At 51.9% G+C, this 25,820-nt stretch overlaps 1 protein-coding gene across 1 annotated transcript; it reads left to right on the forward strand.

Moving 5' to 3' along the window:
• The first annotated feature begins 7,702 nt into the window (after window positions 1–7,702).
• Window positions 7,703–21,120, forward strand: LOC103252875 (collagen alpha-1(VII) chain-like). Its single transcript, XM_021708969.1, is given in 38 exon segments — window positions 7,703–7,820; window positions 8,374–8,508; window positions 8,594–8,740; window positions 9,225–9,380; window positions 9,529–9,637; window positions 9,722–9,822; window positions 9,825–9,913; window positions 10,012–10,047; window positions 10,131–10,280; window positions 10,351–10,413; window positions 11,173–11,208; window positions 11,565–11,641; window positions 11,990–12,043; window positions 12,163–12,225; window positions 12,329–12,388; window positions 12,868–12,900; window positions 13,232–13,297; window positions 13,381–13,416; window positions 13,536–13,571; window positions 14,261–14,293; window positions 14,450–14,486; window positions 14,562–14,618; window positions 14,712–14,747; window positions 14,855–14,935; window positions 15,859–15,903; window positions 16,677–16,712; window positions 17,820–17,864; window positions 18,994–19,029; window positions 19,139–19,215; window positions 19,326–19,383; window positions 19,444–19,479; window positions 19,583–19,630; window positions 19,959–19,997; window positions 20,126–20,265; window positions 20,328–20,430; window positions 20,433–20,515; window positions 20,625–20,660; window positions 20,961–21,120. Coding segments are annotated over 38 exon segments (2,751 nt in total).
• The last annotated feature ends 4,700 nt before the right edge of the window (window positions 21,121–25,820 follow it).

The following is a 25,820-nucleotide window of genomic DNA, read 5'->3' on the forward strand; positions in this document are numbered from 1 at the left end:
TGAAGAAATTCTGTGCAGTCGTGGAAGAAGAAAATGGCATGCTTATGCGAAGTACTCACAGCTAACCTGAGAATGTCATGGTTTATTTTTCCATTTCCCACTGTGTCATTTGGCCTTTTCTACCAAATGCAATGGTTAAACTCTGTCACCCAGACTGGAGTGCAGTGGCCGCTCCCAGCCACTGCAGCCTCGCTCCACTGGGCTCCAGTGATCCTTCCGCCTCAGCCTCCTGAGTAGCCGGAGTTACAGGCACGCGGTACCATGCCTGGCTGATTTTTTGATTTATTGTAGAGATGAGGTCTCGCCAAGTTGTCCAGGTGGGTCTCGAATGCGCGGGCTCAGGCAATCCACTCACCTCAGCCTCCCAAAGCACGGGATTACAGACTGAGTCACCGAGCCCGGTTTCCTTTGTAATTTCAAATCCCTCTGCTTCATGTAACCCATGTATTTGCACAACCAGGTCAGGTCAAGGAATTACCTGGGCTCTCCTTTACCAGAACCATTTCTCATGCCAGGGAACTATTTCAGGGACCTGCAGGCATAATAAGACAATCTATTCTATTTGTCAGCAAGAGAATCAGTACACCTGCTTCAACCCACAATACCCCCCGAGTGAAGAATGACTAAGGTCCATCACACTAAGGAGAAAGGATATTTAATTAACTGAACCCTAATCGCTGATCCCCACCAACCAGTGTTTGTATTCTTTAATGCCTGCTCAGCCATGAATGAAACCTGGTGGTATGCTGTAACCCACAGTACTGGTACTAAATCATGTGGAAGCCTAGCCTGGGAGAGGGAGTATAGGCTCAGTAATAAGTATTTATGTGAATAGCCTGCAAATGGATTGTGGTCTCCATGTTATAGTGTAACTGAATTATTTTGTCCTCATTGGGGCTGTGTATCATGGGCCACTTGGATAGACTGAGGTAAAGTTGTGTTCCTTCAAAAGGGTGTTGCCACCTCTACTTGTAAATCAGGAGCCTGAAATCCCATTAATTTTACCATCTTTAACCTAGAAAATCCGGGATGGAAAACAGGCCATCAGCTTGGCATACATATCCATGGATGAGGTCTTGACCCTGGAGCCCTAATATATGTCAAAAGAGTCACAATCCCACTCTAAGCCTCCTCCCATGAGGTCTTTTACTCCTTTTATAAAGAAATAGAAAAAGTCCCCCTCCTTCTTCATTACAACTAGAAATATGTTTCTAACTTTGGCAGAAACTATTGCTTAGTCTCTAAAGATCTCCTCTTGTTATGTATGTAGGGGAACAAATATGGGAGATCAACGGCCATGGGAAGCTAGAGAACTGAAACCCCATGAGCTCCACAATGAAACAGGGTATCCCAGCCCTGCCAGTGGAATTTGGCTACTTAAAACCTCAATTATAGAAAAAAATTGTCTTGCCCAATGGGGAATGAAGTTTAACATTACTGTTGGAAGTCTATCATGCTTAGGCCAAAGGTATTATAATGCCACGACTAAGAAAACTCAGTGGTGGGGTCCCCAGATCACCCTGAACCAAACCCTCACCCTTCGTCTAACTTCCCCCACCTCGGACAGGCATGGAACGCTATTAACACAAGCATCAGGCGGTAGGCCCCAAATGGACTATATTGGATCTGTAGAAAAATAACTTATACTGTACTTCCTTCAGATTGGACAGGAGCTTGTGTGTTAGGGTCTATTCAGCCTTTCTTTTTTCTACTCTTACTTGCAAAGGAAAAACAATTGGGGGTCCAAATATATAAAACCTGGAACTCCCAAAGAAAGCAACGTGCTCTAAAAGTTGGAGACAAAGAAGATAATGAATAGCCCCCAGAGCATATTATCCAATACTATGGTCCAGCTACCTGGGCACAGGATGGATCTTGGGGCTACTGGACCCCACTTACATGCTAAACCACATAATTCAATTACAGGTGGTTGTTGAAATTATAGCTAATGAAACTGCAAAGACCCTTAATATATTGGCCAAACAGCAGACTAAGATGTGCAATGCCATTTGTCAAATCTGCTTAGCTTTAGATTACTTGCTTGCTTCTGAAGGAGGGGTTTGTGGAAAGTTTAGCTTAAGCATCTGCTACTTATAAATAGATGATGAGGGAAAGGTCATAGAGAAAATCACCAATGCTCACGTCCCATTCCAAACCTAAAAGGGCCAGGACTCTGAAGAACTGTTTGGAGGTTGGTTCTCAACTTTTGGAGGATTTAAAACCCTCATAGGCGTTGTACACATGATGTTGGGAATTTTTCTAATCCTTCCCTGTCTAGCTCCCTTAGTTATAAGGTCTGTCTCCAGCCTCATTGAGATCATGGTTAAAAAGAAAAACAGCAGCTGGACTCGGTGGCTCAGCCTGTAATCCCGCGCCTTTGGGAGGTTGAGGTGAGTGGATTGCCTGAGCCCGCGGGTTCGAGACCCGCCTGGGCAGCGAGACCTCATCTCTACAGTAAATCAAAAAACCAGCCGGGCGTGGTAGCGCATGCCTGTAATTCCGGCTACTTAGAAGGCTGAGGCGAAAGGATCACCGGAGCCCAGCAGGTCTAGGCTGCGGTGGCCGGGAGTGGCCACTGCACTCCAGTCTGGGCAACAGAGTGAGACTCCAACTCAAAAAAAAAAAAACAAAAAAAAAAACAAACAGCAACACATGTAATGCTGTTATGGAAGCACAAACCCTTAAACCAGAGTGATGCTCTATAATGCTAGAAAGGGATTTGAGCATCCCTTTCTAGCATTATAGAATGTGCAGGGAGCCCTTCCCCCAAGTCTTATAAGGTAAAAGCCTTCCCAGGATAATGAAAGAGTTCTTCTAGCACCATAAGACAAGAACTTTCTTGGATGATACATATTAGAAAAGAATGTGACCCCAATCTGTAATGCGCAAGTATAACTCTGCTGTAAGCTTGAGCTATGAAATACCCAATTAACCAGTATGTTACTAATATATAAGCCTTATTGGGGGACAAGGAAGCTAAAATTATATAAAAGACAATTCCCCCCCATACTTGGGGCTCAGCCTTTGGATGCGAATCTGCTGAGCTGGTGCCTTCACAAATAAATGCTATTTCCTGGCAAAGTGGCCTCAGTGTCCTGTCTTTCTCTGTAAAGATTCTCACTACACTTCCAGGACTATTGGTATGAAACAAGTTTACCACTGCCTGAAGCAGATGCCCCTTATAGGTTCAGATCTGAATCTTTGAAAGACCATCCCTGATGACCAGCTAGTGCTGAGAATGGTTTTGTTGGGGTGAGGTGGGAGACCAGCTGGAGACGGGAGACTACTTGTGGGTACTTGCAGCATCCTGGTAAGGTGATAACCTCGGAAACTTGGGTGGTGGCAGGGGCAGAGAGTGGATGGGTCTGAGGGATGTTTCTTTGTTTATTCATCACATATTTCTTTCTTTCTTTCTTTTTATTTTTTTTGAGTTGGAGTCTCACTCTGTCGCCCAGACTGGAGTGCAGTGGCTGCTCTTGGCCACCACAGCCTCGACCTGCTGGGCTCCGGCGATCCTTCCGCCTCAGCCTTCCAAGTAGCCAGAATTAAGGCATGCACTACTACGCCCGGCTGATTTTTTGATTTATTGTAGAGATGAGGTCTCGCTGCCCAGGCGGGTCTCGAACTCGCGGGCTCAGGCAATCACATATTTCTATGAGCACATGGTCTGCCAAAAACTGGGGCAGGTTCTGGGACTTAAGATTCTAGTGGAGAAGTGACAGAACCTGTGGGGTTAAAAAGAAAAGCACCGAAAGTTTCCAACCACTGGGGTGGGTTCTGGGGCAAGGAAGAAGAGAAGCTCACACGAGGGCAGGAACCATGTCTGTTTTGCTCTTACATGGTAGATGCTTGGTAAATATGTACTGAATGGAAGGAAGAAGTTTCTGGGAGCTGTGCAACAGCAGATACCCAGAAGGCAAACTGATCTCTGAGGAGAGTTGAGGCTTAAGCATCTCCCCCAACAGGTATGGTTCTTGAAACTGTGGAATGGATGAGGTGGTGGAGGGTGGAGAAGTAGTGCCCAGGACAAAGCTCTGGGAGCCCCAGCACTTAAGGGTCTATGGAGGAGGCTACAGATGGGTGTCCAGTGAGGTGGAAGAGAAACACAACGGTGGGAGACATGGAAGTTGAGGCAGACAGGAGGCAGTGGTCAGTGGGGCGAGATGTTACAGGGTAGGGGAATGAGGCCAGGCTCCAAACTGACTACTGGGATGTCATAACACTGGTACTGGAGATCTTGGCAAGAGCCTAGTGGAGCCAGATCCCAGTGGGAGTGGGTGGGGAAGTGAGTGGGAGGAAAAGGGGCTCAGAGTTGAAGGAAACTTGGCCATGTGTAAGCTGACAAGGCAGAGCTGGCAGAAAGAGAGCACATGGACGTTCAGGAGGCCTTGAGAGCTACAGAGGCCCAGACTGCAGAGTATCAGGAAGGGAGGATTGGGCAGGTGGTCATGGGGAACTGTTTCTGGTATCTTTTACGCTAGTAATTTTCAGTCAATGCTTTTGGATTTTCTTGTGAGCTGTCATATCCTCTGAAATAAGGATGAGGAAGGCTGTTTTGCCTTCACAGTTTACATACCTTGGGTTTCTGCTTCATATTATTGCTTTGGCAAGATGAAGTGAGAGGTAAATGGAATGTCCGTGTCTGGTTCTTTATTGAGTGGGCCTGCCTCTCGGGCTTCCAATATTTGGAATGGTGATAGCAGTGGGCTGATCCTGCTCCTGTTTTGTTTTTTTAACTTCCTTCTAGAAAATGTTCAATTATATATAAAAGTTAAGAGAATATTAGAAAGAATCCCCATATATCCAATATCAACTTCAACAACGTTCAATTTATGCCAGTCTTATTTCAATTATCCCATCCCCATCCCCATTGTGTTATTTTAAAGCAAATTCAGACATAATGTTCCATTTCAGAATGAATCTCTAAAAGTAAGTTGAAGGCTCTTATTCATTAATATAACCATATAATCATTTTGAAACCTTAAAAAGTAGTTATTAAATATCTAGTCTGGGCCAGATATGGTGGCTCATGCCTGTAATACCAGCACTTTAAGAAGCTGAGGCAGGAGTATCGCTTGAGGCCAGGAGTTCAAGACCAGCTTGGCAAACATAGTGAGACCTCGTCTCTGCAAAAAAATAATTAATAATAATAATTACTATTAAATATGGCCAGGCTCGGTGGCTCAGCCTGTAATCCCAGCACTTTGGGAGGCCGAGGCAAATGGATTGCCTGAGCCCACAGGTTCGAGACCCACCTGGGCAACTTGGTGAGACCTTGTCTCTACAATAAATCAAAAAGAAAAAAAATTAGCCGGGTGTGGTAGCACCCGCCTGTAATTCTGGCTACTTGGAAGGCTGAGGCGGAAAGATTGCCTGAGCCCAGTGGGTCGAGGCTGCGGTACCACTGCACTCCAGCCTGGGCAACAGAGACTCCAAATAAAAAAAAAATTACTATTAAATAAATAAATACCTAGTCTGTGCTCAGATCCTTTGATTGCTTTATAAATTTTCTTTACAGGCTGGGCTCGGTGTCTCAGCCTGTAATCCTAGCACTTTGGGAAGCCAAGGTGTGTGGATTGCCTGAGTCCGCGGGTTTGAGACCAGCCCGGGCAATTTGGTGAGACCTCGTCTCTACAGTAAATCAAAAAATAAGCTGGGTGTGGTAGCGCAAACTTGTAGTTCCAGCTACTCGGAAGGATGAGGTGGAAGGATCACCTGAGCCCAGCAGGTCGAGGCTGCAGTGGCTATGAGTGTGCCACTGCACTCCAGCCTGAGTGAAACAATGAGACTCCAACTCAGAAAACCCAAAGAAACCTGAATTTTTCGGGTACTATAAAATGAACCTGGTGAGACCAAGTGCTGAATCCCAGCAGGTTGGGAGGCTGAGGCGAGAAGAGTGCCTGATCCCAGGAGTGTCAGACAAGCCTGGGCAACATGGTAAGACCTCGTCTCTACAGTAAATAAAAAAATTAGCTAGGCATGGTGGTACACACCTGTAGTCCTAGCTACATGGGAGGCTGAGGCAGAAGGATCATCTGAGCCAAGCAGGTTGAGGCTGTGGTGAGCCGTAAGCTTGCCACTGCACTCCAGCCTGTGTGACAGAGTGAGATTCTAACTTAAAAAAAAATGTGTTCTGGCTGTGTGTGGTGGCTCCTGCCTATTATCCCAGCACTTTGGGAGGCTGAGGTGAGAGAATTGCCTGAGCCCACAGGTTTAAGACCAGCTTAGGCAACTTGGTGAGTCCTCATCTCTACAATAAATAAAAAAATTAGCCTGGCATGGTGGAAGACTGAGGCGGAAGGAACACTTGAGCTCAGGAAGTCGAGGCTGCAGTGGCTGTGAGCATGCCACTGCACTCCAGCCTGTCCGACAGAGTGAGACACCTACTCAAAAAATAAAATAAAATGTATTCTTTGGTTTGTTTGTTTATTTCTTTAGCATCAGAGTTTCACCAAGTTGCTCAGGCTGATCCTAATCCCTAGGCTCAGGTAATCCTCTCACCTCAGCCTCCCATGGTGGCATGAGCCACCATGCCTGGCTGGTTTATTTTTTAAAAACATATTCTTGAGCCATCTTTCATGCCCACTGTCTGAGTTCATTTGTGTTGCTATGAAGGAACCTGGTCAGGCAAGTGGCTTGCGCCTGTAACCCTAGCACTTTGGGAGTCTGAGGCGGGAGAATCACTTGATCCCAGGAGTTTAAGACCACCCTAGGCAACAAAGTGAGGAGACCTTGTCGCTACAAAACCTTGTCGCTACAAAAATTAGCTGAGCATGGTAGTGCACACCTATCGTCCCAGTTATTCAAGAGGCTGAGCTGGGTAGAATCACTTGAACCCAGGAGATAGAGGATGTAGTGAGCTGGGATGGCGCCACTGTACTCCAGTCTGGGCAGAGTGAGAATCTGTCTCAAAAAAATAAGTAAATAAATAAAAAAGAAATATCTGAGGCTGGGTGATTTCTAGAGAAAAGTGGTAGGCAGCAGACAGCAGGCACTCTTGCTGCTGTTCTGCCTGTTGTGCCCTTCACAACATATTTTTTTTTTCTTTAATAAATCCAACTTAATTAAAAAAAAGAAAAAGAAAACAGGTTGATGTGGTTCACAGTTGTACAGGCTGTACAAGAAGAATGGTGCCAGCATCTGCTTCTGGTGAGAGCCGCAGCCTGCTTCTACTCATAGAGGAAGGCGAAGGGGAGCCAGTTGTGCAGAGTTCACTTGGCGAGAAAGCGAGAGGGGGGAGGTGCCAGGCTCTTTTAAACAACTAGTTCTGGAGTAAACTAATACTCACCAACCACCCCATGGAAGGCATTAATCTATTTATGAGAGATCCACCTGGAAGGTGAGAGGTGCCCCAGGAGAAGACTGGCGGGGGGAGCAGAGTCAACGAGGTGATCGAGGTCAGTGAGGGTGGGTGGGGTCTCATTGGGGTCTACAGAATCAGTGACAGTAGGTAAGATCAATAAGGTGGGTGGGAATCCATGAGGTCACTGAGAGTCAGTGGGGATGGGTCAGTAAAGGGGGTAAGTAAACAAGAATGAAGGAGGTCAATCAGGAAGGTGGACACCATTAGCAGTCAGTCAGTGAGGTGATGGGGGGGCAGTGAGATGGGTGGGTCCATTAATACAGGGAGGTATCATCCTCCCATATGTTCCTGACCCCAAGCCTCATGCCTGCCCTAGGTGGCCAGGAATAGTCCTGGATCATGGGACCTGGGCTCAGCAACTACTACCTGGATGAACTGGAGCCAGTGACACTCTACTGCATGAGGCTGACCATCCTGGGATCTGCTGGAGAAGGGCCCCCCACAGAGGTGACTGCACGTACTGGAAAGCCCAGAGGGCCTGCCTCACCTTGGTGTGTTCCTCCCCACCCATATCCCATCCTGATTTCCTGTACCCCAGATTTGGGGTGACTTCTGAAACCCTCAACCCCTGTCCCTGGGTGAACCCAGCATGACCTCTCATGGATCTTTAGTCAGACAAACCCTGGGATCTCAGTTCTCTGAGTATACAGTGCATGTGAGGATCCAGGTGACTGGTGTGGATGGGGTCCCTGCCTCTGTGGTTGTGAGGACTGGTAAGTGGAGCCCACTCAGCTGCTTGTCCCAACTCATTGGCTACACTGTCCTGCTGTATATTCCTGACTGCTCCAGCTGCTCACTCCATCACTGCTTAGTGATTGTCCTGTCCACACAGAACCACCCCACAATTGACTATGCATCCCCACAGTGACCTCATAGTGCCCACACTGCCTATTCTGAGGCACTGGCCACCTCCCTCTCAGGTTACTTACACTGACCTATCTAGTTCTCGGTTCTCTCCCCTCTGGGTTCTTAGGATATAGCCTCTGATCCCCGATCTTTCATTCCTCCAGAGTCACCTCCTATTTCCTGCACTGAACTACATGTGGTGAACACCTCAGTTGACTCTGTGACTCTGGCCTGGAACCCAGTGTCTGGGTCATCCCGCCACATCCTATCCTGGCACCCACTCAGAGGCCCTGGCCAGGGTGAGGGGGAGGACAGGGTTGGGGTGGGCTGGAGGTTGAGGTTCCATGGGGAACCTTCTGTTTAACCAAGTTCTGTCCTCTGCAGAAGTGCCTGGGACCCCACAGACACTTCCAGGGACCTCAAGCTCCTGGCGGGTAACATGGCTAGAGCCTGATGTCTCTTATATCTTCTCCTTGACGCCTGTCCAGGAGGGCATGCCGGATCCTGAGACCTCTGTTACACAGATCCCAGGTATGATAGGCACAGTGAGAAGTGCCTAAGGGGATGGCTGGATGGGCACCCACTTCAGTAAGTTGGCCTCCTTCCTGCCATGTGTCCCCATGGCTTGGTGGATGCAGTGTTCCTACTGTATGCCACTTGAGACAATTCTCACCATGAAGAGTCTGTGAGGCAGGTCCTGGAGCAGCTGGTGACTGCCCTTAGGCCTTTTGGGCCACAGGCAATCCAGGTTTGGCCCTAGAGACAGTCAGATTCCCTACCTCCCCCTGCTCCTCCCTACCCAGACTCCATACCAGATACCACCACCTTCTGACCCCACCATAGGTTTCTCCCAAGTCTCCCCGAGGCTCCAAATCTCATCTGGGTCTTCGCTCCCTCTCTGACCATCATTGCTGATCCCCTGATAAATTGTTCAGGTTTAGTCACACATACCCATGCATCCCTGTATTTCTCCAGACCCTGTGCTCCTCTATCCCTTCTCTGTCATTCTTCCCAGGTTCTGTGTCCCTCCCCCAATTACCCCAGGTTGGCCTGCTGTCCTACAGTCACCGGCCCTCCCCACTGTTCCTGCTTAATAGCTCCCATGACCATGGCATGATCTTGCAAAAGATCTGTGACATTCCCTATATGGACCCAAGGGGGAGCAGCCTGGGTGAAGACTGCAATAGGCGTGGACTCCTGGGGCTACCTATTGGGAGCCTCGGGTCCCAGGATTCTGACATGTCCTTCCTCCCAGGCACAGCCTGTCCACACAGAACTACCTCACAATTGACTATGCATCATCCACAGTGACCTCACAGCTCACAGATACTTATTGGCACAAGATGCTCCTAGGCGCTGCCAGCACATGCCAGGGGTAATGGTTCTGCTAGTGAATGAGCCCTTGAGAGATGACATATCCGGCCCCATGCAAGACCCATGCTGCTGGTAAAAGTAGTGCTAATGGGGATGAGGCTTGAGAATAGATGTGGCTCCAACAGGGCTGTAATGCAGGCTGCTGGACTCCTCCTCAGGGATCAACGTGGTGATCTTGGGCTTGGTGGGATCTGACCCAGAGCAGTTGCATCTCTTGGTGCCAGGCATGGACGCTGTCAGGCCTTCTTCACGGTGGATGATAGTCTGAGCCTGGACCAGGCAGTAGGTGGACTGGCAGCAGCCCTGTGTCAGGCATCCTTGGCTCCTCAGGTTTAGAAGAGGCCTCTGGGGGATTAGGTGGTAGAGAAGATGGGGTCTGGGGGTTCTTGGTAGAAATGCTCAGCCTCAAAAAGACCCTGTGTCCACAGCCCCAGGCAGAGCCTTGCTCAGTGAATTGTCCAAAGGTAAGTGTCCAGGGTGGAGAGGGTTGGTGAATGTCAACCTGGGGCCAGGCACTCTGACCCTCGTGTGACGTGTCTTTCTCCAGGGCCAGAAGGGGGAACCTGGAAAGAGTGTGAGTGGCCCTGTGGGATATAGAGGATGAGCTGAGGGTCAGCAGGGCCCAAGAAGTTGGCAACTCAGGGCTCACTGATCACCCTTCCTAGGGCCTGAAAGGACAAGTGACCCTGGTCTTCCGGTGAGTGTCCTCATACCTGACCCTGTGCCCTGACTGGCTTACTACCTCCTTATCTGCTCTCTTCTCCCAGGGCAGGACCGGTGCTCCTGACCCCCTATGGTCCCCTGGAAGTACCGTTGCAAAGGGCGAGATGGTGAGTGTGAAGACCATTGAGTTCCCTAAGGCACTCCTTAAAGTTTTCTCAGGGTTTTTAGAAGAGAGAAGGAAGAAGCAGACTTAGAATCACAGGGTATTTCTTATAAACCAAAACCACACCAGAGACAATGGGGGAAGCTCTGAAGTGGAGGAGCCCATGGGGCCTCGTGATCCCCCATTGAGCCTGAGTAGCATTTCTTAGTCCCAGAGGTGCGAAAGGCCCTCTGCCTTGTCATTGCCCTTGTGCGTGGGACTGGGCTCCATGAAGCTCTGAACGGCCATTTCTCTGCCCCACTGTTTCATCTTCAATAACTAGGGACCTGGGGGGTAGGGAGTCCCTTTTTGATGGAGTAAGGCTCCTCCAGCAAATCAGGGGCATGGGGAGAGGTCCCTTCCTGCCCTGACATCTTTGCCTCTCCAGGGATTCCCTGGAGCAGAAGGGCTTCCAGGCAGCCCTTGCCAACCCAGAACCCCTGGGACCTCTGGGACCCCTGGTCCGAAGGCGAGCAAGACTTGCCCTTGTGAGTCATGGTGGACACTTTGCTTGAGTGGATGGAGTGGTTCTGTCTATTCTGACTCTGGCCTCCATTTACTGGGCTCCTCAGGTGGCCTGACCCTTGTGGGGAACCAGTAAGGAACCATCCCTTTATTACTCTCCCATGGTCTGTCCAGAGTTCTTTCCACAGGGTAGGGAGCCGGAGGCGGTGGTACAATATTGGCCTACCGGGGCTCACCCTCTGCTCTGTTTTGTCCACAGGGAGAACGAGAGCCTCGAGGCCTGAAGGGGGAGCTGGTAGGTGAAGGGGGAAGGGAGGCTACCAGGAGGTCCCAGAGAGGAGCACAGTTGCCCTGGGTCAGACCCTGTGCAGGGCCTAGGGTGTAATAAGGAATAGTTGGGGCACCTTTGAGGCTTCTTTCAGCTCAATGCTCCCAAACCCTGAATCCTGCCCACTGCTCTCTGCCCCTACAGGGGCCTCCTGGAAAGAACATTGGAGCCTGGACCTGGGCTTCCTGAGCAGAAAGAGGACCCTGGGCCTTTGGTAAATCCAGGGTAAGAGGGGACAAATGATGTGTGGTGGGGGCAAAAACAAGAGGGAGGCAAGAGTGGACTCTGTGGGGTTGCCACTTATATGTTGTTTCCTCCATCAGGGCCCCCATGGACCTTGTGGACCACTGGGGCCCCCAGGGCCCGGGGTTCCCCAGGGCTTCCTGGAACAGCTGTGGAGGTGACAGCCTATGATTGCCACGTGATTCAGAGACCTAGTGACCCCATTTGAGCCCACTACGCACTGTCTGTTGCTCTAAACCCATGTGACCCTTTGACCATGCCCATGCCCCACCATGACTCCTAAGTTCCCCCATGAGCCTTGTAATCTAGTTGGACCCCATGACCCTTACTTATCCTTCCTGGTACCTTTAGGAGGGAGGTGAGGTTCAGGGTCATGGAATTATAATCTGTCTTCCAGGGTGACAAAGGCGATCGTGGGGAAAAGGGAAGTGAGGGACAAGATGTACTAGGGGTGGCTTGGAGACAGATTCCTCTGACAATCCCCTGAACTACTGTTCTCTCTCAGGGTTCCCCTGAATCAAGTGATGGTGGCACTGCTCCTGGGGAGCCCGGGCTGCTGGTGAAGAGGACTTGAGACTCATTTGGGGATCCTGCTCAGGGATGTGGCTAGAGGGACCAGGGACTCTACTGCGTTGCTAGTTGGGCATTGGACTCTCATCTGTACTCACTTCCTCCTAGGGTCTTCCTGGAAGCCCTGGACCCCAAGGCCCAGTTGGCATCCCTGCAGAAAAAGGAGAAAAGGTAGGAAACCCGACCTCTTGGTGTCCCAGTTCTGGGGCAGGAGGCTGGATGCTGGGGTCTAGAGCTTTTCCTGGATCTTCCCACTCATGTGTTCCTCCTTCAGGATGACTATGAGGATGGAGCTCCAGACCTCCCAGGACCACCTGGGACCCTGGGTAAGCAGGTGAGTGTATGAGCTAGGGGTTCTGAGGATGGTGGGCATATCTCTGGCTCCAACCTCAACTATCAACCACTACTCTATCCTTATGCCCACACCAAATCTCTGAACCCCCAAATTCACCCCTTTCAGGGTCCACAGGGACATCCTGGAGCCATTGATCCCAAAGTGAGTAACCACTTGGGGAGTAAGGTGTGAAGGGTGCTACTCTGGAGCCCCGACGGTGTTAGAGAAGGCTGGAAGACCAGGAGAGAAGAGTTCTCCAGGTCAGAGGTTGTGGTTCCAGAGGGGATGGTTGCAGTGTGAGACACACTGTTTGGAGTTTGATCATGAAGGCCCCTTTCCTCTGTCTCTCCTCAGGATGACCAGGGTCTGACAGGGGCCCTGGGTAAGACTGGAGAGAAGGTAAGTGTGGCCTAGGGGGCTCTCAGAGTCCTGGAGTTTCTTAGCCAGACTCAACTCTGACCTCTTCTGTTCCACCATAGTGAATGTGGACCCCAGGCCCTGCAGGGCCCCAGGTAAGCTCACTGACTGTAATGTCGTGGTCAGCTGACAGGCTCTATGACCCTCCCAGTTCTGACTTTTTGTTCTTGACCCCCATTGCCCCTGCCACTCACCCCTCCTCACATGACTCCTTATCACTGCCGTGCAGGAGCTAACCCTCAACTCCAGAGACCTGGTTTTTGACCTCTGACCCTGATAAATTGACCTTGACTTTCACTGACCTGATCTCTGTTTTCCTGATGAGTTAGACCGCCAACCTAAATCCCAGCCTTCCCTAACACCCCCAGCCCCATCCCCAACCTCTTGTTTGCTCATAATCCCCCCTCCTCTACCAACCTGGAGCAGCACTTCATCCTTCTTCTCCAAGGGCTACCTGGTATTTCTGGACATCCTGGAGTTGAGGGTCCTGAAGTGAGTCTGTTACTATGGTGGGACCAGGAGGGTGACTTTTGTGTATTCCTCCCTTCCCGGGCTCACACTTTCTCCATGTACAGGGGCCACCAGGACCTGCTGGCTGCCAAGGAGAGAAGGTGGGTCATAGGCTGGTGATTGTTCCACTTGGTACCAGGGATGTGGCAGGTGGGTCTCTCCTCAGGTTGGGTTCTAGGTGGATCTCTGACCTACCCCTGCCCCTACCTTTGCTCCACAGGAGGAGCCTGGTCGCCCCGGGGACCCTGCAGTGGTGGTGAGTGAAGGGAAGATGGGACTCCAAGCACAGCACAGCTCTTGAGCAGTGACCCACCTGTAAACCAGTGTTCTGGGCTGTGATTCTTCAACCCTTGGGACCCTGGGCAGGCTTGGAGCTTGTGGCTCTCCCTATGCTGTCACTTGCCTCCAGACTCCTGGTGGTTCTCCTGTGACCCCATGACCACCATTCAGATTATGAGCTTTTATTTATTTATTTTGAGTTGGAGTCTCACTCTGTCACCCAGGCTGAAGTGCAATGGCATGCTCACGGGCACCGCAGCCTCAACCTGCTGGGCTCAGGTGATCCTTCAGCTTCAGCCTTCTAAGTAAATGGAACTACTGGCACATGCCACCATGCCTGGCTAATTTTTTGATTTATTGTAGAGATGAGATCTCGCCAAGTTGCCTAGGCTGGTCTCCAACCTCTGATCTTAGGCAATCCTCTCGCCTCGGCCTCCCAAAGTGCTGGGATTATAGGCTTGAGCCACTGTACCCAGCTAGTAATGAGCTCTTTGTGTCAGCCCATTTTGTGTAATGCTTACCCTGCTCTCAGTGATGACCCTGTGACTTCTGTGCAAATACTGAGCTCTATGACTTCTAATTTTATATAACCCCCATTCCTGTTGAGACATTTGGTCCTATACTCCTCAGATGGGGCCATGCTGTGTCTATCGTATTGGTGTTCAGGGACCTTCTGGTGCTGGAGCCAAAGGAGAGAAAGTAAGTCTGGTGTGGATGAGGAGAGGTGATCTCAGTGTTGGAGTAAGGTCATAGGGCCTGTGTCTGACACTTGGAGGTCACAGGGCTGTGGCATGATTGCTGGGTCATGGGTTTATTGGAGCCTGTGACTAACATTGTGGTCTTTGAAACTTCCAGGGAGATGTGGGGCCCACTGGGCCCAGAGGAGCTACCGGTAAGTGAAGGGAAACTGTTTAGGGTGGGGCAGGTGAAGGTTGTACCTTTCTAATTCTTATCCTTCCACCCATAGGACCCTAGCTTGGTTCTTCCTGGAGACCCTGGCCTCAAAGGAGACCCTGGAGACCAGGTGAGTAAATGTGGGGATGAGGGATAGGATAGAAGGAAGTGAGGTGGTGTCTGGGACCCCAACTAAGTCTTGCCCCTTTCCCACCCTCTTCAGGGCCCCATTTGCCTCATTGGCAGAGTAGGACCCCTGGTGAGTACTTGTGACCATGGGCCACCTCAAGTCTTCTAGGGTCACCTCTCCTCGAGGGCTGATTGTTGAGCGTGTCCTGCATCACCCCACTCTTGCCTCCTCCACAGGGTGACTCAGAGCCTCCTGGAAAGAAGGTAGATTCTGGGCTGACTGGCTCTCCAGGACTTGTGCGCCACCGACGGCAAGATGTCAGAGGTTGGAGTTGAGGTGTTGGGCAGGAGGGTAGGGTTGTTGCCAGCCTCATGTCTCACAGGGCCAGAGCTGACTCTCATGTTTCACAGGGTGAAGTTGGAGAGAAAGCAGACAAGGATCCCCTGGGAAGACTCCTCCCCACTGTGGTTCCTTATCCTTTACCCTTGAGCTGGTGTCCCTGTGGGCTGGGGCTCTATCAGGTCATCCAGTCCACCCAATCCCTCTTCTTCCTGCCCAGATGATGCCCAGGTCCTTCTCTGTCCCCACTCCCTGAGTTAGTTAGATTCTAACTCACTTGCACATGTGATATTTCTCTCCATCACCAGGGTGACTTAGGTTTGTCCTGAAAAGTGGGTGAGTGGAGTCTTCGGGTGAGTCTTGGCAGACAGAAATAAGGTGAAGGGGTGGAAGAGCTCCTTAAAAGTAGGCATGATGGTGATGGGAAATTCTGAGGGGATTGGGGGGGGGATGGGAATCTACAGGGATACATGGGATGATGGGAAACTCTGGCTTGGATTTGGGGGTGGTGGGGGAACTTGGGGGAGTGGAGGGGTTATGGCAGAAACTGCAAAATACAGAGGTGGTGTGTCTCAAACAAGCTGCTCTTCTCAGGGGGCACCTAGAGCTCGGGGGCCTCTGGGTGAGAAGGGAGACCAGGGAGATCCTGGAGAGGATGGGCGAAACGTGAGTCCCAGCCGCTGACCCCTCACCCGACCTCAACCTCCCAGCCATCCAGTTCCCAGCCCCTGGTCCTGCCACCCCAACCCTAAAATGCTAAACCCTCACAATCTTCACTTGCTGTGACCCCTGCATCCCAACCCCCAAAGGCCACTAGGATCTCCATGAGTCTCATGGTGCTTCCATAACTCCCCCAAACTGCTGCCTACCCTGAGTGACCCTGACCCCTGGCTTTGTTTAGGGCAGCCCTGGACCATCTGGACCCAAGGGTGAACGTGGGGAGCTGGTGAGTAGTGCTGGTGTTCTGGGCTCAGGGATGGATGGGGTGCTGATGCCAGTTTCTGGTCAGTGTCCATACGAAGGGCCTAGAATTTCAAATGGGAAGCATCGATGGCCACCCTTGGGCCTGGTCTGCCTTCTGGGGTTTGGCACTGGGACACTGCAATGAATTTTGGAGCTGAGTTTAAGCCTGGGGCAAACCTGAGCAGTACCCTGAGTCGTCAAGGCTCCTGTTGAGGATAATCATCTCCTTTGCCAGGGTTCCCCAGGACCCCCTGGACGGCTGGTAAAGGCTGAGCTTGTCTGCTCCTCTGTCATCTCTGTCACCTTGCCCCTGTTACCCTTGGCTCTATATTCCTTCTACTGACTCCCACTTTCCCCACTGCCCCTCTGATACCCTCATGGATCCTATAGCCCTTCATGGACACTATCTCCCCTCACCAGTCCCTCTTTCTCTTGTTGAGCCATTCTTCTCCCTGGTCATTTTCCCCACAGGTGGACACAGGACTTAGAGTCAGAGAGAAGGTACTGGGGTCTGTGGGTGGAGAAAGTTCCCGTTGCCCCCCACAACAGATTTTGCCTCATGCATGCCTTGGCTCAAGGGCTGTTGCCTCAGCAAGCTTCTCTGCCACTGGGAGAGACTTGGAACCATGGATAAGAGGGTCCCCGAGGACTCAAGCATGACTCTGACCTCTCTGAGGAAAGGGTGAGTGTGGTTGGCCCCCAGCTGGGGTGGTGGTGGTGTGGGCCTGCTCTGATCTCTTCCACCCCCATCTTCAGGGCATTGATGGGTTTAGGGGACCCCCAGGTCCACTGGTGAGTGATGCTGTTTGCTCTCTCAGCCTATGTCCCTCTGTTACCTTCATCTCTAATCTGATCCTGTTCCCTCCAGGGGGACCAAGGTGTCTGAGGCTCAGCAGGAGAAAAGATGAGAGGGTGTGGAGGGTTTTCAGGATATGAGCCTAGACTTGCAGATCCATCTATGCCTTTGAGACTTCTTACCACTGCTTTCCTCATGGTGACCAGGGACCCCCTGGGCTGAATGGCCAGAGCAGACTGGTTGGCAAACCAGGAGCCCTGCCTCCTGGGCTGCATGTGAGTCATGTAGTCACTGCCTGATCTTTCTCTTCCTTTTACCCTTCACATGAAGGCCCTAGACCCCGACTCATCTAAGTGGTCTTGACCTTGATGAGCTCTGGAGCCAGAGTTGTTTTCTGTATCTTTTCCCAACGACCTGCCTGGGTGGGCCATGTTACTGCCAGGCGAGCCTGGGATTCACAAGAACTAGTGTCCGTGTCAGCGGTCGGTGCCCCTGACCCCGTGACTATGATCAACTGACTTTGAGTCTCTCCTCAGGGTGCTTTGGGCAAATCTGGTGACCCAGGAAGAGACATAAGTGAGGGGGAGATGCTGGTACAGAGAGCAGCTCAGGAGTCAGCATCAGCTCCAGTCAGGGCATTATAATCACAGCAACAGTGATAGTGTGTGGGGGTCAGTCCCTGGTAAACAGGTTTTAGTAGAGTCTCCTTTCTGACATTCTTTGTCTTGGAGATTTTAATAACCCCCCTAAGTTCTGGAGGTTCTTCCATTGGGAATCTTAGCAGAGGGGCCCCTCTAACGCATGAGGTCTTTATCTGAGGGAATTTCAATGGGATCCCCCAAACCTGGGGTCTCTAAACTGGAGGAAGATCTCAGTGGGGTTCTCCCAGTCCATGGGGTGTGCCTCAAGGGATATCTCAGAGGCCGTCTCAATCTAAGCAAAGAATTTTTCCAGGGGCTTCTAGGCCTCCGAGGAGAACAGAGGCCCCCTGGTCCCTCTGACCCCACTGGAGCACCGGTGAGTCCAGGCTTTTATGCTACCTCTTTGTTCCCTTACTACCCTCACACCAGTCCTGACATCTGATCAAAGATCTGTTCCCACAGGGAAAGCCAGGTGAGGATGGCAAACCGGGCCTGAGTGGAAAAAACGTGAGTGTGTCCAGGGCAGCCATGGTGAAACCTGCCAATAAAAGCTAGCAAGTACACACAGCCCAGATGTGCACTAACACCTGAGGCACATGGGTAGACACACACAGACATGTACAACACCTGCATATATAGTGCAGACATACACATGCATCTTGGAACATATTTCTGTGTGCACACATAGGCAGTCTTGAACTGGGAAAAGGAATGGAATTTGCAAGGGCAGCATCGTATTTCTGTGTACACACACAGGCAGCCTTACCGATACATAGTGGATTAGGTGGACGGGCCAACTTGTGCCCAGATGAGCTGACATGTGCAGAAATAACCCACAGCCTCAGGCAAAAAGTGAAGAGTCACAGACAGGTCAGGAAGTACAGACACACTGACATGAAGCCACATTCAGAGCAATCTGAGACATGTTGATGCCCAAACACTTACACCCAGACTCAGATGCGCACATGTATGCTAAACCACAGAGCCAATACTGCATGTGGATCTGTGCTGAGCCATGGTGAGACAGACATCCATGACTCTAACATGTGACATGTGCCAGGACATGCTGATACATGTCTTTATGTGCACAGTCATCCACATACATGTGGCCATACACATTGAGATACACACAGGACTTGCAAACAGATGCCACGACAAACAGTTCCCAGTTCCCATGGTCCTAGATGTGCAGACAGACCAGGACACACAGACCATGAGTATACATGCTTAGACACAGTGGATACAAACACCCCTAGGACATGTGGACACTCGTGCATAGATGTCAAGTTATATCTGGAGAGCTAGAGACAGGAGGACATATGTGCAGGTCCATGCAGAGGTAAGCAGGCCCATGTGGGCACACCCTTAGACCTGAAGCAGCTCACTCAGATAGTGACAGTACATGCTTCAGGACACTCAGAGTTCCCCTGGCACAGACATACAGTCAGTCATCTGAAATCTGCCAAGACAGTGTGTTGCAGTCAGATGCCAGTGAACGTTTGGGCTAATGTGAGTCCTCTGCCCACAGAAAGAACCTGGGATCCTGGAGAAGATGGGAGGAAGATAAGGTCCCTCACTTGGGATCTGCTCTGGCCTCAGATTTGGGCCATGTCTGAAGCATCCTTGTCTTCCTTAGGGAGAAAAGGGGGATCCAGGTGCCCCTGAGAGAGAAGTGAGTGCTGGAGTTATCTGCAACCTCTTGACCCTGACTGACCCTGTGGGATATGGCCCTACTCTTTTCTGGGGTCTCAGCATCCTGATGCTGGCTGCATTCTCCACAGGGTTATGATGGCCCAAGGGTGATCATGGAACCTGGTGTCCAAGGCCCTCCAGGCCTACCTAGGTCAGTTGGCCCTCCTAAACTTCCAGGGAAGTTTTAGGACTTGGGAGCAACAGAGGCCATTATGTTTACATAGGAATCTTTCCTGGGATGCCGTGGGCCTGTGTGACCCTTTTGTGTTCTGTCATATCTCAGGGTTTTCCTGGTGTCCCAGGAAACATGGCCTCTGCATATGTTGGGCAGAGGGTATGGGGAAGGGCTGTTCAGGGCTGCGGACATTCCCCATCTGATCATTCTTGTTCTTAGGGTGACCATGGTGAGACTGGATCCAAAGAGGAACAGGCAAGGCTCCCAGCTTTCTCATGCCCAGGTAGCTGTAGCACCCACAAGTGCACACAAACACTCCCAAGCTGTTTCCTAGCAGCTTGTCTCTTGATCTCTCCAGGGCCTCCCTGGAGAGCGAGGCCTGAGAGGAGAACCTGGGAGTGTGCCAGTGAGCCAACCTCGGGGCCTGATCCTTATTTGCATACCCATAGGATTCCTCCCTGTAGCCCTTCCCCTTGTCATGAGGCTCGTAGACTCTGTGCTGTGTGCTCTGTTCCCTGCCCCACGGGGTTTCCAGGTTCAAGGGAACCTGGGCAATGGGACATGCCAGAAAGGAGCTCCCTGTAGCCTTTGGCAGGCCTTGACTCAGGGCTAAAGGGTACTCTGAGTAAGAGGCCCCGGGAAGAAGGTGTGGAGGTGTTTTCCAGAGGCACTGTAGGGCAGAAGGCAGTGCCTTCTCCTTCACGGGCAACCCCTCACCCAGCCTGTGTCTCTAGAATGTGGAACAGTTGCTGGAAACTGCTGACATCAAGTTAGGTCATTTAGAGACTGAGGGAGGGGGCAAGTGGGAGCCCCATGGGGCTAGTGGTGCCCACGGGGCCCAGGGGATGGGTGGCTGCAGCTATGGGCTCTGCTTCTCTGACCCTTTGGTATTGCTCAGGCTACTGCCCTGTGGGAGATCATGGAGAATTGGGATGAGAACTCTGGGAGCTTCCTTCCTGTGCCTGAATGGTGGCATGGCCCCAAGGGAGACTTGGGCGAATGGGGTCCCAGGAAAGGAAGTGAACGTAGCTGCTCAGTAGGGTGTTCCTCATGAAGGGTTTAGCTGTACAACCACCAGCATTCCCTCTTCTGCTCTCCCAGAGCCCCATTGGCTTTCCTGGAGAATGCGGCCTGAAGGTAGATCGTGGAGACTCTGGCCCTCAGGGGCTGCCTGGTCTGGCCCTGTAGGAAAGTGGCCCCCCCACTTTCCTCTCAGCCTTGCCAGGGAACCCGGAAAGCCTGGTATTACTGGACTCCCAGGCTGGGCTGGGAGTGTGGGGAAGGCAGGATGGTCAGGAGAGTGGGTAAGCCCATAGGCTGACCAGGAGGTCCAGAGAAGTGGGGTCAGGAGGGGTTGGATACCCATGGATATGGCCCTTCCCCTGCCATTTGCATTTCAGGGAGAATGGAGAGAGAAAGGAAAATGTGGAGAACAGGTGAGCCAGGTTAGGGTTTCATGAGCCAGGGCTGTCTGGGGGCTCTTCTGGGACTGCCACCCCATTTTCTTAACTTTCTGCTGGGCAGAGGTGGCCCTCCTGGCCTCCCTGGACCCCCTGGAGTCCCTGGACACCCTGGTCCCAAGTTGATCACATCAGCCCTACCATAGCTGACCAGGAGGCTACCTTAGTCTTCCATTTGGTGTCTCTGACTCTGTACCCGCTGCAATCCTGTGATCTGTGATGACCTTCCCATGCCTCTGACAGACACATCTATCCCCTGTCACCTTGTGATTACAGGTGGCAGTGGATGGACCAGGACCTGGACTCTCTGGAGAACAGGGACCCCCTGGACTCAAGGGTGCTAAAGTCAGTGTGTGGGATCAACTTGGGGCCACCATTTGCCATGACACCAGGGCTGACTGAACATCTCATCTCCACAGGAGGAGCCAGGCAGTGATGGTGAGCCAGGCAGTGATGGCGACAGAGGTCCCAAAGGAGATAGGGTGAGGCCTCCTACCCTACCATATATGTCCCAATCTTTTTTTTATGTCAGAGTATCACTCTGTCAACCAGGCTGGAGTGCAGTGGCGTGCTCACGGTCAAGGCAGCCTCAACCTGCTAGGCTCAGGTGATCCTCCTACCTCAGCCTTCCAAGTAGCAGGAACTACAGGCGTGTGCCATCACATCCAGCTAATTTTTAAAAATTTATTGCAGAGATGAGGTCTTACCAAGTTTCTCAGGCTGGTCTTGAACTTGGGCTCAGGCAATCCTCTCACCTCAGCCTCCCTAAGTACTAAGATTATAGGTGTGAACCAATGTGCCAGATCTATGTTCCACTCTTTATGGGGGTATATCAGGGGTGATGTGCATGTGTACAAGAGCATGTGACAGGAATTGTGAGCTCAGGATGTGACACTCTGCTTACAAGATGTGCCAGGCATCAAGGGAGAGTGAGGAGAGCACAGAGGGGACAGGATGGCAGCCTGGTGAGTCCTTTTCCCTCAGGCTACATATGTTCAAGAATGTGACTCTTACATGTGTTGTCCTGTGTTGCCTGGGATTGTCTGGGTTCTGCCTCTGATTGTCCAGGGAGATAGTGGGTCAAGGGGAAGCTGGGTCTGGGGGGACAAGGTCAGTGTGGTCTAAACCTGTTGTCTTTGGGTTCTACCAGGAGAGTGTGGTGTGGCTGAATCCAAAAGGATGTCGTTGAGTGGTGGCCGGAGTAGCCTCGCCCAGGGTCGGGAACATCTGCTAGGTGCTGGCTGCTGTGCATACGTACGTGTGTGTTTCTTGTGGGATCAGTCTGTGCCTTGCTGCCCAGGTGTGGTTTGTGCATGTTTGTGATGTCTGTGAGAGGCTGGCTGTGTGTGTGGATATATGTGTGCATGTGTGCAAGCTCATGTGTACTCCCCATGAGGGGCAGTCCATGGTATGTGTGATCTGTGCCTGGGAAGGGTGTGGCATCGAAGTGGGCTCCCAAGGTCAAAGCCCCCAGAAAATGGGATTAGATCCAAGTGATGCCCAGATTGATGCTCATCAGTGCGTCCTCTATGCAGGGTCTGAAGGGAGCCTCTGGCTCAGCAGTGAGTACCCAAGAACCCTCACCTCTCCTGCCCACATCCTGTGCCCTGCCTAGGGAACTCACTAGGCATTCCCCACAGGCTGTGGTTGGGCTGCCTGGAGTAAAGGGAGACTAGGTGAGTATGTTGGAGGCCAGGGAAGGGGGCCAAATGGTGGGGACCAAGGAATCCCACTGACCCCTCCCCTTCATCATGGAGGCCCTGGAGGCTTTTTTGGAGACCTGGTGGTTGAGTTGGTGAGTGTAGAACTTCTGACAACAGGGGACCTTTGACCCATAGTTTACCTACTCTCCTGACCCTCAACTTTCATAATATGCCCCACTTTTTTTTTTTTTTTGAGTTGGAGTCTCACTCTGTCGCCCATACTGGAGTGCAGTGGCCGCTCCCGGCCACCGCAGCCTCGCCTGCTGGGCTCCGGCGATGCTTCTGCCTCAGCCTTCCTAGTAGCCAGAATTACAGGCGCGCGCTACCATGCCTGGCTGATTTTATTTTATTTTTTATTGTAGAGATGAGGTCTCGCTGCCCAGGTGGGTCTCGAACCCGCGGGCTCAGGCAATCCACTCACCTCAGCCTCCCAAAGGTGCGGGATTACAGGCTGAGCCACTGAACCCGGCTATGCCCCACATTTGACCCCGTCTCCTGTCCCTCCTTGAGTCTCACCTGTCTGTGATTGATGTCTATCTTGCTTCTTGACCTTTATATCCACACGGAGCCAAAGGTGACCGAGGACTGCCAGGGCCACGAGGCGAAGTAAGGTGGGGCTAGCCCCAGGGCCTGAACATTGGGAGGAAAGAGGCAAGACTGGATGGCCAGATGTCCCTCACCACCCATTCTGTGCAAGGTGAAGTCGACCATGCAGGGGACCCTGGATCCTGGGGAAGATGTGAGTTTGGGGTCTGGACAAGTCCAAACCTGGCTTGAGGAGTGCGATAATGGACACAGGGACAATTCTTGGGCTTGTGTACATGTCTGAACCCCTGAGTCTGACTGCATGGGCCAGCATTCAGGAGTCTGCTCCCTGGAGCACATGGGATCACACACTCTTAGCTTCCACACTTCGAGGGCTCGAAGTTTCTCTGTGCCTGTCCCTGGTTTGTTCCTCACCATGTCTGAACATTCACACCTGTAATCCCAGTTCTTTGGGAAGCCTTTGCTCCTGTCTGATTGCCCAGGTTTCAGGACACATCTGATTTCTTGTGGGCCTCACTTTGGTCATGTGTTCACAATCTTCCCTTCTTCCCCACCACCCATCAATGTTCATGTCTGTGGTCGTGTAAGCTCTGTGGGTGTGGGTCTGTTGCAGTCCTTCTCCCAGAGTTCTCATATTTCCATGCTCACGTCTGAGATGCCAGTGTCTGCACTCATGTGTGGGCTTCTGATGCCTGTGGTAATGCCTGAACTTCATCTATCTGTTGTCAGTCACATCTGAGCTTCTCTCTGTCTGTGCCCTCACAAGCCTGTCCATAGTCATGACTGAGCTCCTGTGGGCCAATTCTTAGTCACATGTCTGAGTTCCCTTGTGTTTATGATCACATCTGAACTCCCCTGGGAGTTTTTTAGGCCGAGTCTAAGCTCTGTGCTCATGTTTCTACCTCCTCCAATGCTTTTACGTTGTTTCCTTAGCGTCAGAAAGGGGCCTCAGAACTCAAAGGTCACAAGGTAGTTGTATGTGGGAGACTCTCTGCTGGAATCATGGTCCTGAGACTCCCTGAGCCTGATTTGACCCCTCTTTCCCTCAAAGGGTGACCCAGGAGTTGGGGTCCAGGGTCCCCCAGGGACAGCTGGTCCTCCAGGTTTGAAGGTAAGTCAATGCCCCATGAGCAGTGGTGGGGGCAGTGGGCAGGCTGGTGCTGGAGGTGGAGGGAAGAAGGAATGCTGGAGCTAGTACTGGGAGGGATCCTGCAGTGACATGCCTCCCTTTGCTAGCCTTATTTTAGAGACACCTGGCCCCCCGGGTCCCCCCAGTGTTTCTAGTATTGTTGGATTCCCTGGTCTCACCAGCCACGGAGCAGAGATGGTCTGCCACACCCTAGTAGAGAGCGGGAGGGACTGGGATCAGCATGTGGGGTCTTGATGAATCCAGTGGCAGGTAAGGGGGGGTGGACCCTGACTAGGGGGCTCCTCAAGTCACTCTGACTCTCCTGCTTCATTTTCTCATAGGGTCTGGCAGGTACCCCAGGAAGAGAAGGAGCCCCAGGCCCCTTGTGGCCACCTGGACCACCAGAGTCAGTGGTGAATAGAAGCACCCCAAAGCCCCATGTGTTTGATTGCCTGTGTGTTGAGGTCTGTCCATGTAGGGACTTATGATGGGGACTACGCCACACTGTGGGCTGTGTGTATCTGTGGGTTTTGAGGGCCACAGGAGCCTCACCTCACTCTGACCCACAGGGAGCACCTGGGGCCTTCTGGACTCAAGGGAGACAAGGTAGATAGGACAAATGTTGCTGTCTCTCTCCTGTGCCCCTGTCATCCCTTCCCACCTCTGCTGACCCTGTCACCCTCTACAACCTCCACTAACCTCCTGTGGCCCTCCATCCCCCACGGGTTCCTCTCACTCATCCCTGGTGTTCTGTTGCTCTCCAGGGAGACGCTGGAGCAGAGCTACCTGGGCCCTGAGGCGAGTGTGGGGAGCTGGGTGTCCAGGTACGTATGTCCTGCCCCGCAGCCGGGGTCCCCTGGAAGGAGTCATGTTGGGGGTCCCTTCATCACAGCTCTTACCTCTGGTTTCAAACCTCTGAGTCAATGAGCCTAATGTCACCATCTAGGGTAAGGATGGCTGCCCTGGCCTGGAGGGACCCCAAGGACTCATAGTGGGTCCCACAGGGAAAAGTCCCAGCAGTCTGACCTCATTCACCTTCCTGTGTCTGGTACACTCTCTGCAGTCCCCACTAGCCCTCTGGTCCTTCTTGTCTATCCTCTTGTCCCCTTTGGTCCTCACTGTTTCTCTTATCCTGTGGCCCCCCTTGGTTCTCCACTGCCCCCAATTTCCGTAAGTTACAATCATCTTCTCTCACCTAGGGGTCCCCTGGCAGCTGCGGGGAGCATGTGGAGAAGGTAAGAATGTGGGGGAAAGGTCCTAGTGTGAGTAGGGATGGGGATGTAATTCCGGACTGGAGACTCCCTGGTTTGGGTGGAACTCACACTCTTCTACCCAATAGGGTGACACTGGATCCACAGGGCTGAAGGGTGACAAGCTGAGTGTGGGCATGGAGGAGGACAGCGCAGGGGTCACCCTGTTCCTGCTTCCTCCCTGCCCCTTCAGGGTGACTGGCTGTGACTGTGGAACCTCCAGGGCCAAGTTGTGCCAAGGGGAACATAGTGAGTAGCCCTGGTTCATGTGCAGACTAGATCTCCCCTGGTGCAAGAGCCACTCCCGTGGGGGCTGGCCCAGGGAATAAAGAGCTCACACACTCCTAGAGGGCGGGGGACCTCCAGTCCCTGACCCTGTCTTCTGACCCAACTTAGGGTGAATGAGGGACTTGGGGCATAGATGTTAAAGGATCTTAGGGAGAAAAGGGGGACCCCGGAGACAAGGTAAAAGGAAGAGGATGGACTACTCTATATGGGATCCTGTGGG

The sequence above is a fragment of the Carlito syrichta genome, unplaced genomic scaffold (genome assembly GCF_000164805.1).
Source record: "Carlito syrichta isolate Samal-C Ts95f unplaced genomic scaffold, Tarsius_syrichta-2.0.1 Scaffold65445, whole genome shotgun sequence".
NCBI lineage: Eukaryota > Metazoa > Chordata > Mammalia > Primates > Tarsiidae > Carlito > Carlito syrichta.